Source organism: Peromyscus maniculatus, chromosome 19 (assembly GCF_049852395.1).
Source record: "Peromyscus maniculatus bairdii isolate BWxNUB_F1_BW_parent chromosome 19, HU_Pman_BW_mat_3.1, whole genome shotgun sequence".
NCBI lineage: Eukaryota > Metazoa > Chordata > Mammalia > Rodentia > Cricetidae > Peromyscus > Peromyscus maniculatus.
The window spans coordinates 80,505,380-80,525,323 of NC_134870.1; the positions used below are offsets into that span (position 1 = coordinate 80,505,380).

The following is a 19,944-nucleotide window of genomic DNA, read 5'->3' on the forward strand; positions in this document are numbered from 1 at the left end:
ACATGGCAAAATGTGGTGCTGTGTTATTCTTTAAGCAGCACTGTTACCATGTGAGAAAAGCCACAAGGCAAGACAAAACCCATTATCAGAGCTTTATTAGGAGAAGGGAGGGACAGAAGAGAGCATGACCAGGCCTGAGGAAGGTACATGCAGAGAGAGAAGGCAGAGAGGAGAAGGAAAAGGGGGACTAGTTACAGGAGCAAGCAGCATCTGTGATACAGAACTACTTCAGTGTGACATTCCAGCATGAATAGAAATGGCTTATTTAGTTAATCCTAATTTGGATTGTGTGTATAAAATATAAATGTGAATGTATAATTTGTGCAGTTAATAACATTTTTATAGTGTTTAAAATACTTAAATTCCACTACATGTTTTATTTAAATACCATTTAAATATTTAAATCATGCTTGGCATTAATTCTATCATCATTTTGCCACTTACAAAAGTGAGAGATTACATGTCCAGTATGAACTCTTCAAGTGAAATAAAGCAGAAGCCAGGACTAGACCCCATATCTGTCCTCAATGTCTGTGCTTTTATTTTCCTGCTGTTTAATTTAAAATTAGATATTTTTCTGTCTAATGCCGAGAGATGAAATGCAGAATGACTTGATATTGCAGAATCTGTTAGCACATAAATATCTGCTTCACGTAAACTCACTGTATGTATATTTCATCTGTCGACAGACTAAGGTCTGACATTTGTGCTTCCCTTTTTAATGAGCCCAAGAGAACACTTTTACCTGATATTTGAAATGTTCCCTTCCTCACATGTTCTGGTCCTGTTAGTTAGATTTTTTTGGTGTTTCATTTCTTTTTCCTTTTTTCTCTCTTTTTTAAAAAACTTTTTATTGATTCTTTGTCGATTTTACATCTTGCATCCTGATCCCATTCATCTTCCTGTCCCTTCCTTTCTGCCCTCTGCCCTTGAAATCCCTCCCACAAAATAAAATTAAAATAAAACAACAACCCTAAATCCCAAAGCAAACACAATCAAACAAAAATACCCCACAAACCAACCAACTAACCAACCAACCAACCAACCAACCAAACAAACAAACACTTCTAAAATGGTCTCATGCAGCCCAGGCTGGTCTCAAGCTTGCTATGTAGCCCAGGCTTCACAGAAACTCTTGATAATCCTGTTTCCAACTCCAAAATATTAGGATCAAAGACATGGCTCAATGCACTTGCCTCATTATCTAGGTTCCACATTGTTTGGTGCCTTCACCCTCAACCTAACTGAGTCTCGAATAAAGACAAACAGTGGCCAGTGCCAAGGACTCTGTTTGCCTAGTACTGTAGGAAAGATCTAGTGGCATTTCTATCATGAGTCTTCTCTAAAGGTTTATAACTCAGTCATAAATACTTAGCCTGGCAGAAACTTACCCTGGAGGGTCATAGGCCTAGAGAAAATTATTCATTTATAAATTTTACTGACTTGCTTGAAATTGTTTTAACTGCATTTATCCTTTGTGATAGGAAGAAAACTAATGGCTTCATAGTTCAAGACAGTTTTGTCCTCCTATGAATCAATACAGCATTGGGACACATGAAAAAAGCCATTAGAAAGGGACCACTGAGAACAGATAATAATTCTTTTAGGAGAAGGGCTTGAGGGCTGGAATTATTCAACCATAGATCTATTAGCAGAACTTAAGGGGAAAAGCGAATGTTATGAACTATTGATTAACTCCCCAAAGCATCCTGTTTGTTTTCTGTGTTTCCATCCACACAGGCCTTACGGAGGTCCATGCTTACGGTACTCTGGCCATTTCCAGAGCAGCTGAGTAAAAAAGACAGGGAAGGGAGGGAGAACAGCGGTGGCTCCAGGCTGTGCTGGTCCATGTGTGGCTAAAGCCGCATGTCTCTATACACTCACTTCCAGAGGAAAAATGCTTGTTTGGTGCCTGATGTTACAACATGTAGGGCTTTTCAAAGTAATGTAAGTTCCACTAAGTCAGTTATAAAGTAGGTGCATATCTGTCATCCTCTGTCATGCCCATCACCCAGTACACTGAGAGACTGTAGACATTTAGACACTGAACGGAAGGGACTAAAGCTGATGGTCAGATTTATTGAAAGAGGTTGGTCATGGAAAACATAGTTCAAACTGAAGCATTTGAAACTAGGATTTATAACTGAGAACTCTGTTGAAAATAGTTTAAAGTCATATAAATGAACACAACAAAAACATGATCTTAACTCTTAATGATTCTGAATCTACTTTAAAAAGGAGTTTCCCACATTTTGTCTTTTAAAGGTAACCACTGAAATTCAATAAATCATTCTGTTTTAAGCATATAGACTTATACTTTCATAGTTTTTTTTCTGATTCACAAGTAACATATCATTTAGAAAATTTGGAAAAAAACAAAACGCAAGAGAAACATATACTCTAAATCTGTGTGTATGTACTCATGTGTGTGTATATGTTTATATCTGTGCAAGTGAACCTGTGTACATGCACATGTGAAGATCAGAGGCCAACCTTAAGTACTGTTCCTCAGGAGCTCTTCATCTTGCTTTTGGAGACTGGGCCTCTCACTGGCCTGGGGCTTACTAATTCAGCCCAGTGGTCTGCTTACTTCTGTAACAGAAGTAACATAACTTCTTAACATAGAGTGTGACACCACAGCAGACTTCATATGGGATCAAAAGTCAGGTCTTTGTGATTGTAAGGCAAGTGCTTTGCCAACTGATCCATCTTCTAACTCTAAAAAAATTAAATCTATATTCCCAAAGCTTAAATATATTCAGTGTGTCCAATATGAAGGTTTGGTATATGTAAATATTGAGCAAGGATTACCATCACCAAATTAATTAATACACCTCTAACTTACCTATACTATACTCTATAGCCCCTGAACCTTTTCTTCATATAACAAAAGCTTGTACCCTTGAGCATGACCTCATAGTCTGTACTTCCTACTCTATGCCAGAGATTGCCATTCCACTCTCTGCTTTCAGCATTTTTAGATTTCACCTACACTTAGACTCATAGTGTTTGTCTCTATGTATCTGCCTTATTTCACATGGAATAATATTCTACAAGTTCATCTGGGCTGTCACAAGTCTCAAGATTTTATCAGAAAAATACTGAAAATAATGAAATTTTAAAATGAGAGATAGATCTCAATTGATCTTTTCTAAACAAAATGTAAAACTTGCCAAGAAGTATGGAAAAAAATAGTTGGTATCACTAGTCACCAACAGAATTCAAAATCACAAGGTACGCATGCATGCTCATGTTTGTGCAAGTGCACATGCATGAATAACATGATAAATAGCTAATATAAAAATATAAAGATATGATAAATGTTAGCAAAGATGTGGCATAAAGGAACCCAGGTACACCCTTTGTAGGAATATAAATTAGCATAGTCATTGTGAAAAACAAAACGGAGGTGCCCCAAGAAATTGAAGGTGGAACTACTACACAACCTACTAACTCCTCTGTTGAGTGTATATCCAAGAGACTAGGGATTGGTTCCTTGAAGAGATTATTGTCTCCCTGTGTTCACATAGCACTATTCACAGCATTCAACATATAGAAACAACCAACATGTCTATCAGTGGTGGGATGAATAAAGAACATGGTATATATGACAGAGCGAGGTAACATTCAGCAATACAGACAGAAGATTATGCCATCTGTGACCCTGAGATGAACCTTGTGATATTCTGTTAAATGACATAAGCCAGACTCAGTAAGAGAACCACTATATGGCTGCTCTCACTTATCCTTATAATACAGATTAAACAAATATAAAATTTAAAAACACCTTTTATTTGTCTTAATTTCTTTTGAATAAAGCTGGTCTAGACTTTAAGTTTTTATTATAAGAAAAGGATTCAGTAAAGCTGTGACTTAGGAAATATGGGTTGTCCTGAAGAAATATGAGGTAGAATGAGCTGAATGGACATTCCTCTCAGGTTGTCATTGATTTCCAGACTGCAGTGGCAAATGTGCTGTCTCAATAGAGAGCAATAAAGACAACAGGAAAACCTCACTTCAAATTCACCCCTACCAGCAACTGATAGTCATGGGGGTTATCGCAGAAGATGCTCTGTGAGTGGAAATGGGTGACGGTGGCCGTGGGCAGGAGGACACAGATAAAAGTGGGGTAGTCTCTAACCTACTTTTGGTACCTCCAGAGATGGGATTTCTCAAGTAGTAGCTCACCATTCTTTCAAATACTGATTCATCACCTCATTTGAAAGATGCAAGAATTCTGAACAGAGAAAGGTGGTGCCAGAGGACCAATCAGCTAAAATAGAGACCAGTCAAGGGGAAAATTTAGAGTATCAGATAACACTAAGTTGGAGTAACATGTTCACCTTCAACACTACTTTTAATGTTCATTCAAATGTAGTATAAAGCATATTTTAAAAAATTCTGGTAAACATTTCAGTTATATTGCCTACCTGGAGTATATGTCAATATAAGATGCAGTTCTATTAACATATTACTCCAGTATTATAATTTTTATCTGCAAATTCTTTTTTGTATATGATAATAAAAGAGTATATGTATTCAATGGGTGCAATTACTATTATTTGTAGTTGAAACTTTCTCTGGTCCTGCCCAGCCCTGTGGTCCTGCAGCTGCTTATAAAATAATCACTTGCCGGGTGGTGGTGGTGCATGCTTTTAATCCCAGCACTCAGGATGCAGAGGCAGGTGGATCTCTGTGAGTTCGAGGCCAGCCAAGTACCAGGAAATGTGCAAAACTAAACAGAGAAACCCTATCTCGAAAAACCAAAAAAAAAAAAAAAAATCACTCAGAGGCTTAATATTATTTACAAACTATATGGCCTATGGCAGGCCTCTTGCTAGCTAGCTCTTATATTTTAAATTAATCCGTTTCTATTAATCTGTTTTGTCACGTGTTCTGTGGCTTTACCAGTCTGCTGGCATTTGCTCCTTGGGCAGCAGGCTGGCATTTCTCCAGACTCACCTTTCTCTTTCTTCTCCCTCCTTGGATTTCCCACCTGCCTCTAAGCTGCCTTGCCATAGGCTAAAGCAGCTTATTTACTAACCAATGGGACGAACATATGTTCACACTGTGCAGAAAGACATCCCCCAGCAATTATTGTTCTTTTTTAAGATCCATTTTATTACTTGATGTGTATCTGCATATCTGTGTAACATATGTGGATGTGAGCATCAGTGCTTTTAGAAGTCAGAGGTGTCAGATTCTCAGGTGCTGCAATTACAGCCAATTGTGAGCCATTGTGTAGATGCTGGGGCCAGACATAGGTCCTCTGCAGGAGAAGTAACCAGTGAACCATCTTTTCAGCCCCATATTCTCGTTCTTGTTGAACCCAACTTAGTCAAGGAGGTAATTAAAAACCTGTGATAGTCATAAGAATTAAGGAGGCTCTCAAGGAAAACTGCCTTTCTGCCTTATCCTATCCTATCATTATTAGATTCTTTGAGTTTGATTGTTGACCTGTCATGATTAATGGGTCCTTTCTTCATTTTCTACCTTTCTTGGTGTCCTTAATTAAATTACTAATTCACACCCAAATTTTTTTCTTCTAGGTGCATCCAATAACCATTTTATCCTTCCCGTTGCTGGAGGGTCAGTTTCCCTGTTGTTTGTTATCCTAATTATAGTCATCACGATCATGTTTTATAACAGGTGAGTAAGGCAACTTAGCCTGGGTATTATTTGCCTTGAATAATTCTGATATTTAAGGTTCTTTACAAATGACCCAGCAACTTATCAAGCTGACTCAGGATTTGTGTGTGTTTGTGTGCGTGCGCATGTATATTTAATTACTGTTCTCAAACAAGCAACAAGAAGCAGGGGCAGTATTATTATAGACAGCTGGAATCATTCACTTAGGAATTAGTAGAGTTGGCAGCGTGCCCTTATCGTCCTGCTCCACCTCCATCCTCCCTTTCTGCTCCTCCATGGGAACAGCTGTCAGTTGAGAAGGTTTTGTGTGAGGGGGCTGGAGAGGGCTACAGAGAGGGAGAAAGAGACAGGGAGAAGAAGGGGAAAGCTTATTCATTCATCAGCTTCCTTTTACTGAAATGTGGCAAATAAGAGGTAAGGAAGCTTATATATCAGCAAGATAACAAGTGGTTTGACAGTTTCTGAAGGAAGCCATCTAGAGATGTTACATGAAGTGACTTAGCTAGGCATGGAAGGGTGGCCTTAGACAGAGGTTTAGGTTCTACTACAGCTTCTTACTCTTTGCTGTATTTTGACAGAGAAGAAAGTTAAAAACTTTCCTTAGTTGTCCCTTTATTTTTGCTTCTAGTTCTCCCATGAGCACTGCTGATTCATCTAGTGTTTCTCATCCCTCTCAACTTTAATTATATTGGATAACTTATACTATGTACCAGCTGGAGTATTCCCTGTTCAAGGGAGGAAGGGAAGACTCTTTGAACATTGATATTTTGCATGTCTGGAACAGCACAGGCACTTAATATGGTTGTTTTGATAAATGAATAAATAAAATTTCATTCTTCTTTTGCTGACAATATTAAAACACACACACTTATTAATATGGTTCCCCAGCAGGTTTTTATGACCTCTCTCCATATATTGTCCCTGACCCCCATCTCTTTTGCTGACTTTAATAACTGCTTTCACCACCATCCCACTTTGCTCTCTGACACACTTTATCCTTCTAACCTATTGATTTTTTTTTTTCGAGACAGGGTTTCTTTGTGTAGCTTTGTGCCTTTCCTGGAACTCGCTTTGGAGACCAGACTGGCCTCGAACTCACAGAGGTCCGCCTGCCTCTGCCTCCGGAGTGCTGGAATTAAGGCGTGTGCCACCACCGCCCGAACTAACCTATTGATTTTACCTACTTCTTTTGAAGATAGGACTAGTGATGTCATTCTCCTGATTGACACTTGTATTATCTTCCCCCAGACATCAGAATAATCTTGGAACTTGTTAACCAAGTCACTGAAGATACCTTGCATCTTGACAGCATCTTCATTTATATTGTCCACATTACTACTACCCCTTAGTGCTGATTAATTTTGTTAAAACTGGAACCATTATACATATTTCTAACATGTCTAACTCACTTCTCAAAGGAGAAGAATTTTGCTATGAAAATACAGTTTCTCTATTTTGACTTCAGGCTTCATTCAGCATTCAGCATTTGTCCTCTTTCCCCATGCCAGAGATCTGTCCTCTTTTGATATTCCTTCAAATAAACATGATGTCACTACCTGGAATCACTTTGTCCTCCTTTTCTACCATTCCTTGCATCTTACTTTGTATTTTAATTCTTCTTGTCATTGCCCTACCTTCCTCCACATCTATAATAATAATGTGAGGATGTTATGGTTTTCGTTTTCACCATTCAATTGTATTTAGCACTAATATGTCTAAATAGTACATATTCAATAGGTGTCTGTATAAGCTCTTGGAAACACAGGGAAGTTTTACCTTTCTCCCCATCACGGGTAGCCTTAATTTTTTTCTGACCAGAAATTACCAAGTTGAAGTAAAAACCCCCAAGTGTTAGTATCATAGAAAATTCTACACTGCTCCACCTTGGTTTATTAAAAGATGCAAAGGGCAGAGGCCACAGGTGCAGTACAAAGGGCCAGGCAGCACAGCTGAAACAGTGAGTGGCAGGAGGGACCTCTGCAGGGTCACAGATGTTGGACATGATGGGTTTCGCTTCATGAAAATGCATTACTTTTATCTGAACAACTAAATTGAACCAGAGAGTATGTAGCCTCCCCCTGGTTAAATGTTATAAAAAGATTAATGGGCTTGACTGCATAATAGTAGGTGAAAATCACAAAAGAAAGGGCACATGTTCATCCTACTTTGTCACAAGTCTCTTTTGGTTGTTACTTCAAATGGAAATGCTTTGAAAACTGACCCGAGGGCTATAGCAATGACCTGGAGCCCTGTGTCTTCCTGTTCAGAATAATGCTGCAGCTTCAGATGTGCTGAGTTGGACAGGAGCCAAAGCAAATCCTGACTTTGCTCTTGGCACCTAGTCACCTATGATTCTGATGTCCTTGGGAGCAATTCCTCTGCTTCTGGTGTGTGCTTGTTACATGTAGAGATGAGAACGTTGACAATAGTGAATATGATCAGCAGCACAGAGTGTTGCTCAGGATGAAAGGAGCCAAAGTTTATTCATGAGATGGACATCCGTCTTTGTAAGGTGATATTTAATATTTAGTGAGAAAAATATTGCTTATTCATACATTTTGTAAATACTTGCAAATTACATAATATCTTGATATGCTGGAAACTCTCCTCTTTTCAGCACTGAAAAAAAAGTCACATATGGGGAAGTACCTTACAATTAGGCAAACCAGGACAACTGTTGAACACAAAACAAACTTTGGTAAAAGGACTGACAGTGAGAGATATGGATCCCTCCTTGTCTAGAAAGTAGCACACCACAAGTTACATAAAGAGAGCTTTGAGATCTAAGTCAAGTTCTCTTTTATTCACCACATTGTATGTACTAGTCTTATTTAAATATAGGTAAACATACACAGAGACAGACACCTACACACGGAGACATACCTATGCATATAGACACACAAATACACAGAGAAAGACATACACAGACACATATAGATACACATAGATATTCTTATGAATGACAGTTTAACTGGCCAGAGGCATAGATCCATCCAATAACAGCCATATCACATATTTTCTTAAAGAATAAGTAAGAATTGACTTACATAAACTTAGGAAAATACCATTTATACATTATACATTTACACATGGAATGTGGAAATAAATTGAGGACTAATTTCTTAAATAACAAAAACCAAATAAAAGCACATAAAGAGATAAAATTGTACTGAGGTAGTAGGGGTACTTTCAAGTAATTCCAAGTATACACTGCAAGCAATAGCCATTACTGAGCAGCTTTTCTTTGTAGAAAGAATATCTTGCTTTCAGATTTTCTACAGAGAAATTAAAATTGTATCTTTAAACAAATAATCAGAAATGGAAAGAAAACAAAACTTCTCACTTGTGTTTAATCTATTTCTGTTTTAGTTCAGTTAGAATCTTGTCCAGAAAGAGATGACAAAGAGAGTGTCATGATCCCCCATAACAGCTCTTTCAATATTCTTGGCTGTGGTTATTCTTTCTACACATTCAATTATATTATCATCTTTTTTTGTTTCTCTTATATTTTTTTTTCTGAGATTTTTGCCAGGAACCTTGGTTTTCCTAGGTGAGTGTGTTGCACACTATTTTTCTGGATGGCCTGTTTGTCCAAGTGACTCAGGGTGAGGATGCCTTGGAGTCAGGTGGGAGAGCCCTGGCTTTAACTTCAGCAATACTACTAACCAACTAAGATACCAGGCAAGATGGTATTTTCCCTCTCAGCACTTTCCTAATGTATTAGAGCTTTGATGAACTCAAAATAATGCATCCAGGTAATTTATAAAGACCCAGGAGATTTTATGAAACTTAAGTCAATTATTATTGTCATCCAATAAATTCCAATGCTAGCATTTTAAAGAAGTTTTAATTGTAGAAAACCTCCAAGTCCCAAAGCTGTAGGCTGTTTTAATACTAACCCACTATATAGTATCTTGTGAAATCACTGGGATTAATTACTAATGTACTCTGCCCAAAGAGCCGTGTAGCTGTCCTTCCCATCTATAAGCACACTGGAGAAGGTGAGATGTTATGCTTTTCATTGCTGTGACAAACACCAGGAAAAACAGCCCTAAGGAAGAACAGATTTATTTTGACTTACAGTTTGGAAACCATGGAAGCAAGAGTATGAGTAATCTGGTCATGTTGTATCCAGTCAGGAAGCCAAGGGAAGTGATTCCCAGTGTATTTTCTTCTTGTTATTGAGCCTTTGACCCCAGCCAGTAGGATGGTAATACTTATATCAGCATGAGTCTTCTTCAGATAAAAATTTCTGGAAACAAAAAATCATACCAGAAATACACTTCCATGATGACTTTAAATGGTGGCTCACGCCTTTAGTCCCAGCACTCGGGAGGCAGAGGCAGGCGGATCTCTGTGAGTTCGAGGCCAGCCTGGTCTCCAAAGCGAGTTCCAGGAAAGGCGCAAAGCTACACAGAGAAACCCTGTCTCGAAAAACAAAAACAAAACAAAACAAAACAAAACAAAAAAATCTAGTCAAGCTGACAATCAAACCACCACAGTAGAAAGTGTAGACATAAAGCAATTATTTATAGCCATAACTACTTATTCACCAGGTACACACTGGCTTGAGACACAGCAAGGATTTGAAAAGTAGGGATAACTAGTGTTAGAGTGCAGTATCTTAATAGTCTTTGCTGAATTTGTGTTTTAGAAGGAGAAGGAGACAAGTGAGAACACCACTTAAAGAGCCCAGGGATAAACAGAGTAAGGTAAGTTGGTTGTTATTGCTCCTATTGTTTAAAAGTCTCCTGTAAGACCTCTTTTATTTTCAGTTATCAATCTTATTGCTTATTTCCCTTTCAATGATCTTGAATGCCATTGCTTGCAATTCAAGTATCAACTAGCTGAGGAAATACTCACTCTCTTATTGTTAATAGTTTTGAAGCCAGAATTTTAAAGATATAGTAGTGTAAAAAAATACTATATGCCCATAGTTCTAGTTCTTAAAAAACCAAGGCAAGAGGATTGTGAGAAAAATAATAGAAATTACACTGACATTATAGTCAGCACAATACATTGCTAAAATCTGCATTATGTGTGTTTCTATAACACATTGAACAAAATTGATAGTTTAAAACAGCAGATATGTACTCTTTTATAATTATGAGGATTGAAGTAAACAAAAAAAATGAAGCATGAGAAGGATGACTACTTCTTAGGTAAAACTGGTCTTGCACTTTTCTTCCAGCTTGTGGTAGTTTCCTGCAGTTCTGCACAGCCATTGGCTTGCAGATCCATTGGCTTGCAGATCCATTGGCTTGCAGATGTGCCTTTAAACCTCTCTCTGTGTTCACATGATGCCTTATTTGCATTTGTCTGGGTCTCTCTGGCTCTAATAAAGACACTGGTCATATTGGACTAAAGGTTGATGTTCCTTACTTCAGTATATCACATTAACTTTACCTTCTTAGGTTTTGGGTGTGTAGATGTGCATATGAAGGCAAGTTTTGTTGCCAATATTTGCATGTGTGGAGGCCAGTGGTTCATGATGTCTTCTATTTTCCTCTATAGATCTCCACATTATTTTTTGAGACGGTGTCTCATTGACTGAGAGCTTGGCACTTTTGCTAGATTTACCGGCCATTGACTCCCTGAGATCTTCTTGTCTTAAATTCCTAGTACTTGGGTTGCAGAGATCTGTGCCCAGCTAGCACATGGGTGCTGGGAATCTAAATTCTATGTTCATGCTTGTCCACTAGGCACTTAGCCACCAAGCCCTCCTAGCTAGCTCCTTAGTGTTAATTTATCTGCAAAGATCTTACTTCCAAAATATGTTAAATAATGAAGTTTTTGTAAATATATTTATTTTTAAAAATATTTATTTATTTATTTTACATCCTGGATGAAGTTTCCCCTCCTTACTCTCCTCCCATTCCCTTCCCCCAGCCCGACCCCTCTGTTCCCCACTCCAATCCACTCCTCCTCCATTTCTGTTTAGTAATAGGCAGATTCTCCACATGAGAATCAACAAAACGTGGCATATCAAGTTGCAGTAAGATTTAGCACCTCCCCATCTATTAAGGCTGGACAAGGCAGTCCAGTACAGTATCGACTAATCTGGGCTCATAGAGGCTTACAGATATGGGACTGACAATGAGAGCCTGCATGAGACTGACCTAGGTGCTCTGCATACATGTTATAGTTGTGTAGCTTGGTCCTCTCATGGGACTCCTAACAGTGGGAACACGGGCGCTATCTCTTGTAAAGACATTTTTAAAGAGGCACCTATTCAACTCAGTACAGAACATAACATTATTTTATGTCATAAGGTTATTATGAGGGCTAAATTAAACCACAAAATGACTCAGAAGCATAGCACACACAAAGAAAGGTATAATTCATGACTTTCATTGATATTATTATCTTTGAATTATTTTTAATTAATAAATGCTCAAATAGGCTATAAAATTACAGAATTTTCATGTGTGTTGTAGGATTGTAACAATGAATTTTTTCTTTTCTACTCTGTTTTGCTTCTGCCCCCTACTGTTCAATTCAAAAAATGGAAAATTCCTTCTGATTTTGCAGATAGGAGGGATGCTTTTTTCATGTTCATTGTCCCTAATTTTAGTCCAGATATCTCAATGTTAATAGCATATTATTGTATTTTTTAAGTTTCACTATAAAACATTGCTGGGAATTGAATGCTCATATGCCCCCTAAATTTATATATTGAAATAATCAAACCTCCAGGGTGATAGTATTTGCAAGTGGGGCCTTGCAGAGGTGATTGGGTTATAAGGGTGGAGCCCTCATTAATGGAATTAGAGCTCCTATGAGAAGAGATGCGAAGAGTTTGAAAGCCATATCCCTTTGTTTGCTTGTTTGTTTTTGTCCAAGGAAAAACTTGGCACAAGGAAAAATTTGGTATCAGAAGAAGGAAGATGAATATCTGTAATTCAAGGATCAAGCCCTGAGTTGATATTTGACCTTGGACTTTATATACTTTAAAATTGTGAGAAATACATGTTTGTTGTTTAATTAAGCCACTTATTTTATGCTATTCTGTTATAGCTGCCTGAACTAAGACAAACATTTTCTCAAGTGCTATCCAAAATTACGTCAATTTTTCTTCACTTTAATTATTTGCAGTCAAGTACTACGTGGCTGAAGGACAAGTACTAAAAAGTCCCTGACAATCTGATATGTGTGCTGCAGACTTCTTAATAATCTATCAATTTAATTTTCCTCTTTTATGAAGCATTGGTCTTTGGAAATTATTTTTCCTGACTGATTCATAGTTTGCTTCTTGAAATCAAGTTCAAAACAAAGATGTCTTGCCTTAGTTCATCTGCTACTAGAGCACACAAGATGATGCTCCAATCCCAGTGCTTAGAGTCCTTTCTTTGTGCTGAACTTTTTGTCCCAAAAAGCCAATCCAAATGCAAATTTATTGCTATGAATTTTGAGAGTGGAAAGAAAGATGCTTTAAATTATCTCCACTAGATAGCCAGTTGTTCCAGACTTCTGTAGCATAAGGATATTATAAAGGATTTGTGGACAATTTTAGTAATCTTAAATGATTGAAATCTTAGAACTGTGAAAGATAAAGGTGTTATATATACTTGATTCTTTTGAGTGCTTTACACAGTCCATATCAATATCAAAGCACCTTTGTTTTCCTTTTGCTTTCTTCATACAGATGCAAAAATAATTTAATTTTGAATTAGTCATCAAAAGATCTCTCTCTCTCAGTATATTTAGTTGCTTACTTTTTGTTTAAATATAGGACACTGTGCACTTTAACATTTTTATTTATTAAAGAGAATATTGCTAGGTATGACCTTCCTTCTCTCAAGTTGTTGGTCAGGGGTGTCCTGGAGGAATTTAAAAAATACAGTCTATTGCTATTCTTCTTGGTTTCCCATGAGAACTTAATGATAAGACTATTCTGAAGACACCACACACTTTACCCATGCTATATGAGAGAAATCAAGTTGCTATTGACAAGGAAACTTCCTTCCCTCTGGATAGCTTTCATAAATAATGTCAACGGGCACTATTTAGGATGCTAGAGGAAAAAGTTCTCAAAAATTTTGAATAACACTGGTGCATTAGTGGTACAAATATTATGGGCTAACCAACTACTTTCTGGTTGGATAAAAGGCCTGCTCCATGTGAGGAAATGTATGCTTGGTGCTGTAATTCTAAGACCTATGGTGGGGAACTTACAGGCCCCATGCAAGAACCTATGGATTTGCTAAACGGATGTAGTATTAATCTGCTCTCTAAATTCATATTTCTGTACCTATAAACTAGTGTAGCTCTCAGATATCATCACAAAAGTTTCTTTGTACAGTGGATAGTGGTTAACATAGAAAGTCATGACTCATTTTAAAGTGAAGAGAATAAGTATCTGTGTAGTGCTCAGCTATTCTATCATCTATCTATCTATCTATCTATCTATCTATCTATCTATCTATCTATCTATCTATCTATTCAAACCCACTCTTCCCAAGGCTCAGAGATTATCAGATTATCAAGGAAAGGGGGGCAGAAAGCCAAAGTTTGGAGAGGGCTGGACTAAAATGCTGTCTTCTGGACATGATAGGACTACTGACTGCACTGATGAATCCTCAGCAGCTGTGGTTGCCTATACAAGATCCATACAAGATGAAGCCAGCCAGCATTCCAACCTGGAGGGAAGATGGACTCACAAGCCCCAACCCCTAGATGAGAAGCTATTGAGAGTTGATGGCTTCTGTGGGAGGAAAAATCAGTTTTCTTTAAGGATGTGTCCTCTGGTGGGTCAACCATGTTCCAGTGGATGACTTCACATCTACTTGTATATGGGCAGAATAAATTGGAATAATAATCAGTGGGTTATTAAAAAATGGACATGAAGTTGAGAGGGATGGGCTGACGAATTTGGTAGGAGTTAGGGAAAGGAACAGTGATTAATATGACCTAAATATATTATATGTACATTTAAAACAATAAAAATTAGTAAAAATATTATATTTAAAGAAAGTTTTATTTATTAAAGTATCAATTCATCAGATATTATTATATACACACTATGGAGAAATATACTAGATTTTGCATAGGTAGAGTACATCTTATCTTTGAAGAGGTAACCAGAATAATATTAAACCTGATAATCTGCTTTAAATTTGTCTAGCATCTATTCCAGTCTTGTAAATTGAGAATGTAATTTCTAAATTAAGTTTTAGATGATATGGAGAATATTTTATCAAATTATTTGTAATGGGAATTTGGCTAAGTGCATTTGTAGGGTAAGATCAAATAAGATAGAATGCCTTCAATTTGTGCTGAAATTTAGTGAGCCATTCAAATGTTCTGCTATTTATTTTGTAGGTAGCCACCAACTGCAGAAGTCCCACTTCTCCCATCCAGTCTATAGATGATGAAAAAGAGGACATTTATGTGAACTATCCAACCTTCTCTCAAAGACCAAAACCAAGAGTCTAAGCTGTTCTTCTGGCCTGAGCACATTAGTGATAACTTCTGTGGCATAGATTTTTAGCCATCCTCTTTTCACCACGAGTATAAAATGTATTCAATTTATTTTATTTGCTAAAAAGAAATACTTCATCACCTGGGAACATTCTTAATAGAGATACATTAGATAATCCAAATGTAATTAGCTCACACAGAAGAAAACTTGTCCCATTGTGCAATAGAACAGTCTAGAGAAGATGAAGTGTCATAAGGTTTTCTTGTTATATTTGAAATTAATGGTGGGCAGAAGCTTGTCTATGGATCCTCCCTACAGTGTTGGTTCCAATACTACAGATCCAATACTCTTGCTGCTTCCCTCAGATGCTCCCATGATGATTGCCAGTGACACTTGGTGGAAAGTTTACTGGTCAAACACAAGAAACAAAGTTTATTATTCACATATTAGTAAGAGGATAGCATTACCGTAAAGGATGAGATGACTTAAGTCAGGTATGGGTTCTCCTATAAAATGGGGGTGGCACTAAAGCATTACTTGGGAATTCCAAGTATTGTTAAAAAGAAGGATGAGAGGGGCCTAGAAGTTGTTATTCCTAACAAACACTGACTACAAAGACATCACTTGTTAACCAGCTAACAAGTGAGTATGCTGCAAGATCAGCATAATTTTAAAAAAGTATATGTAAAGGAATGGCCAGGAATGAGACAGGTGTGAAATGTGTCTCTTCCCTTTCTGGGTTCAAATAAATTCATCTCCAGTTCTATAGAGAATTCTTGCCATCCACTGGGCCTAGTCTTTTATAAAATGAGATGCTCCAATAAGAAATCATGCTTTTGATAATGTTTTTTTCCAATTTTGAGATTTATTTTAATATGTAAATTTGTGAGTTAAAAAACTTGCAAAATGAATGCATGAAAGAGATTGGTGGTTGTAAGCAGTAGAGTATAGAAATGTAGGAATCTGAGAGCAGAGAGTTTGGAGAATGTGGGGGAAGAGGGAAAGGTGTCACGGAATAATGATATATGAAAGAAAACCTGTGCTCCAGATTTTGGACAAGTCCATCCCGACCAACACTGCTGCCATTGAGAAAATACACCTGTTATAGTTCTATTCAGGATAGAGGAAAAAATAAGAAGTATTTGTGAAACTAAATAAAACTATAGTTATCTTCAAATCATGGTAGTCTTTATCAAATTAAATGATGTTTAGTATCTGAAAGACCCATTTATTATCTCTAAAGAAATTTAAAGGGTCATAATCTTTAAATCTTCATTGTCGAAAGTTCCATTTAAGTTTCTGGTTTGTATATTTTGTTACAAACTTAAGTGAAACAAATTCAGATGCTAATGCTGTTACATAGATTCTCAACTGTAATTCATAGTTTTAAGCTAATTAGTAGATATTTCATATTTTTAACCTTAAATACCATGCATGATGAATAGGCCAATTATTTTGCCAACAACAGAAATTCAGAGGGCTATAAATGAAAATGGACCATTTTTTTAGTTGTGTTTATGTATTTATTCAAGAATGGTTATTCAGTTTCTTATTGTTTGTTTGAAGATTTTTGTGTCTCATTTTGTGAACTGTTTCCATAAATATGTCAGTGTACCAAAGTTGGAAGACAATTAACAGAAACTAGTCAACATTTGGAACCATCAGAAATTACATGGCTACACACCTCAGGTTGCATAGTGAAACAGCTAAGTATTATTCATAAAGCAGTCTAGTTATTTTCCACAAATGTTAAAAGACAACCAAAATACTGCTTTCTAGAATATTTGGGTGCCCAATTTTGTAATGGCTAAGTAAGTGAGAGGGAATGCTTTTATAATTGCACCATAGGAAGATATAAGTAGCTACCTGGTGGTCAGTGATTTGTATGAAGAATCACCTAAGTAGACCAAGAAAGCCTCCAGAACATTGGGCACTTGTCTCTGTTGCTGTGGGAATTCACATGCTTTTTTGAAAAAAAAAATCACTCCCTCAAAATATATTTACTCTGCCTACCCTTCCTTTCTACATGTAATTCCCTTGCAGAATTTAGTATTTATCAACAACACTTATTGCGACCTCTGACCTCCCCATATCTTTCTTATGTTGAAGAGATGATGCCTGCTGTCTCTCTGGACATTTTAACTGCTGTCTTTGTATCCTGTACAGTTCACCAGATTTCTGGAATGTGACCCCCTCCAAAAATTGTGCCTGTTGTGCTGACTGGAAGCAGGGTGATCAAAACTGAGCCAAAAATTAAAGATTAAAGTTACTAATGAAATACAACTTTGTCTTTCTTTCTTTTTTTTTTTTTTAATATTTGGTGCTGGTCTGGATGCTAGATGCTTTCTGGAGGTGTTTTATACACATAATGTATAACAGTATATAACACAACATTAAGTAAAATATACATGCTTACATTAAATGCTATTATCCTAATATCTATATTAAACAATGAAAGGAAGTTGGGTTTGATTAGAGACAGAATACTTTCTTAGGCACTTACAAAAACTATTCATTCACTATTTTTTTTAAATCAGACTGCTGTTGTTATTTAAATGTCTTCATGTTAATGTTAAGAAAATAGAATCTAGCTGGGCTGTGGTGGCACACACCTTTAATCCCAGCACTTGGGAGGCATAGCCAGGCAGATCTCTGTGAGTTCAAGGCCAGCCTGGGCTACAGTGTGAGTTACAGGAAAGGTGCAAAACTACACAGAGAAACCCTGTCTCGAAAAACAAAACAAAAACAGAAAGAAAATAGAATATAAATCTTTTTTCTCTTTTATTCTTTCCCATTTTTCTATTAATGAGGATTGGACTTGGGGCTTTTAGATGTCAGGCAAGTGCTCTACCATTGAGCTATAACTCCAGAATATAAATTTAAAGTTTAAGTTTTAAAACTTATTGCTAATATACTATTTAAAAAATTTTTAAAGATAAATTTTAAAAGATAAAGTAAAAAAAACTAGAAGGTTTGATTTTTTTATTTTAAACTTGCAAGTTATATTAATTTGCATATAGAACTCTATTAAATAAAATAACATCCTCATTACAATAGTCTTATTTTAATTAAAAATTTTTTTCATTTATTTTACACACCAAAGATTCCCTTCTTCCCTCCTCCCATCCCCAGCCTCCCCCTCCCAACTCACTCCCCCCCCACTAAAAAGCAAGGCCTCCCATGGGGAGGCACATCCAGTAGAGGCAAGTCCAAACCCTTCTCCCTGTCTCAAGGCTTCATGAGGTGTCCATCATAGGTAGTGGGCTCCAAAAAACCTGCTCATGCACCAGGGATGGATTCTGTTCCTACCAGCAGGGGTACAATAATCTTGTAAATTAGGAAAGCCCAGATTATAGTTAGAAATTAGTTTACATAGTTTACTTTTTCTATGTTCAAAGCACTAACAATGTTGTAAGATGTTGTTAGAAAATAACTTATTTGGGGCTAAGAACAATAACTCTCTAATCCTGACTTATTGCTTATTATCCCTGCTATAATAATATGTTCTGTGATTGTCCTATTTAGAACATTTCCAGTTTTACTTTTCATTATCTGAGACTGCATTTTTAGCCATAAAGTATTTCTTTCCCTTGATGTACTGTAGTCTGTTGTTCTGAATGAATAAAATATAGTTCTCAGTGGTCACTATAGAATTTTATGAGAAATAAACATGTAGAGAAAAATGCAGAACAAATTTTAATCATGGAAACTTTGTAACTTTTATCTCAAAGCAATATTTTGTATATTTTATAAATATGTGTAATTCAAAGAGCTATGTAAGAATTTACTTTTTTTAGGGGGCAGGAATGTGTTTTATTCATTTAATACCAATCATTTGACTTTAGAAAAGAACTATTTGTGTGTGTATAGTCATAGTACAAGAATGGAAAGTATTGTTGTTAAAGATATTTTCCCATCTGTAGGGTAGTGTCCCAGGTCTGGTTTCCAAAATATATACAGAACTCAAGAAACTAAATATCAACAAACCAAATGATCCAGTTAAAAAATGGGGTACAGATCTGAACAAAGAATTCTCAACAGAAGAATCTCAAATGGCCAAGAAACACTTAAGGATATGTTCAACATCCTTAGCCATCAGGGAAATGCAAATCAAAGTGACTCTGAGATTCCATCTTACACCTGTCAGAATGGCTAAGATCAAAAACATAAATGTCAGCTTATGCTGGAGAGGATATGGAGCAAGGGGAACACTCCTCCATTGCTGGTTGGAATGCGAAATTATACAACCACTTTGGAAGTCAGTGTTGTGGTTTCTCAGTAAACTGGGAATCAGTCTACTACACTTGGATATTACCCCAAGGACGTTCAAACATACCACATTTGCACTGCTTTCAACATTCTTATCTTCCAAGCTTCTACAAAACATCCCATTGAGTTCTCAACACTCACTGGCTTTTCTAGCCCAAAGTTCCAAAGTCCTTCAACAATCTTCCCAAAACATGGCCAGGTCTCTCACAGCAATACCCTACTTCTAGTACCAATTTCTATCTTAGTTTGGGTTACATTTGTAATAATGAAGCACCATGTCTCTTACAGTTATTAGTGAGAAGAAGGTAAATTAGGCATATCTTGATTCTTCCTAAATACAGAAGGTAGCATACTCTCTAAGGTTACTACTGAGGAATATCTAATCTGTCAAGTATCTCTACTTGATGTAACTGGCTTTTCTATACATGTATATGTGTGTGTGTGTGTGTGTGTGTGTGTGTGTGTGTGTATGTGTGTGTCTGTGTAACATTCAATAAATGTTTATTAATTTAAATTATGGAGTATTTTTAATTTTTTTATTCATTTTGCACACCAACCACAGATTCCCCCTCTCATATACCTAAAGGATGCTCAATCATACCACA

At 36.7% G+C, this 19,944-nt stretch overlaps 1 protein-coding gene across 3 annotated transcripts in view; it reads left to right on the forward strand.

Moving 5' to 3' along the window:
- Cd226 (CD226 molecule) overlaps nt 1-17,353 on the forward strand; it is a 99,133-nt gene extending 81,780 nt beyond the window's left edge. For 2 of the 3 annotated variants that reach the window (XM_076555666.1, XM_006989961.4), the window contains exons 5-7: nt 5,550-5,649; nt 10,304-10,361; nt 14,971-17,353. In XM_076555666.1, the coding sequence (XP_076411781.1) occupies nt 5,550-5,649; nt 10,304-10,361; nt 14,971-15,084 (272 nt within the window). In that variant the 3' untranslated portion in view covers nt 15,085-17,353. Of the gene's footprint in view, nt 1-5,549; nt 5,650-10,303; nt 10,362-14,203; nt 14,374-14,970 lie in introns of those variants that run through there. The other variant, XM_076555667.1, reaches the window with a different exon arrangement.
- Nucleotides 17,354-19,944: the final 2,591 nt, after the last annotated feature.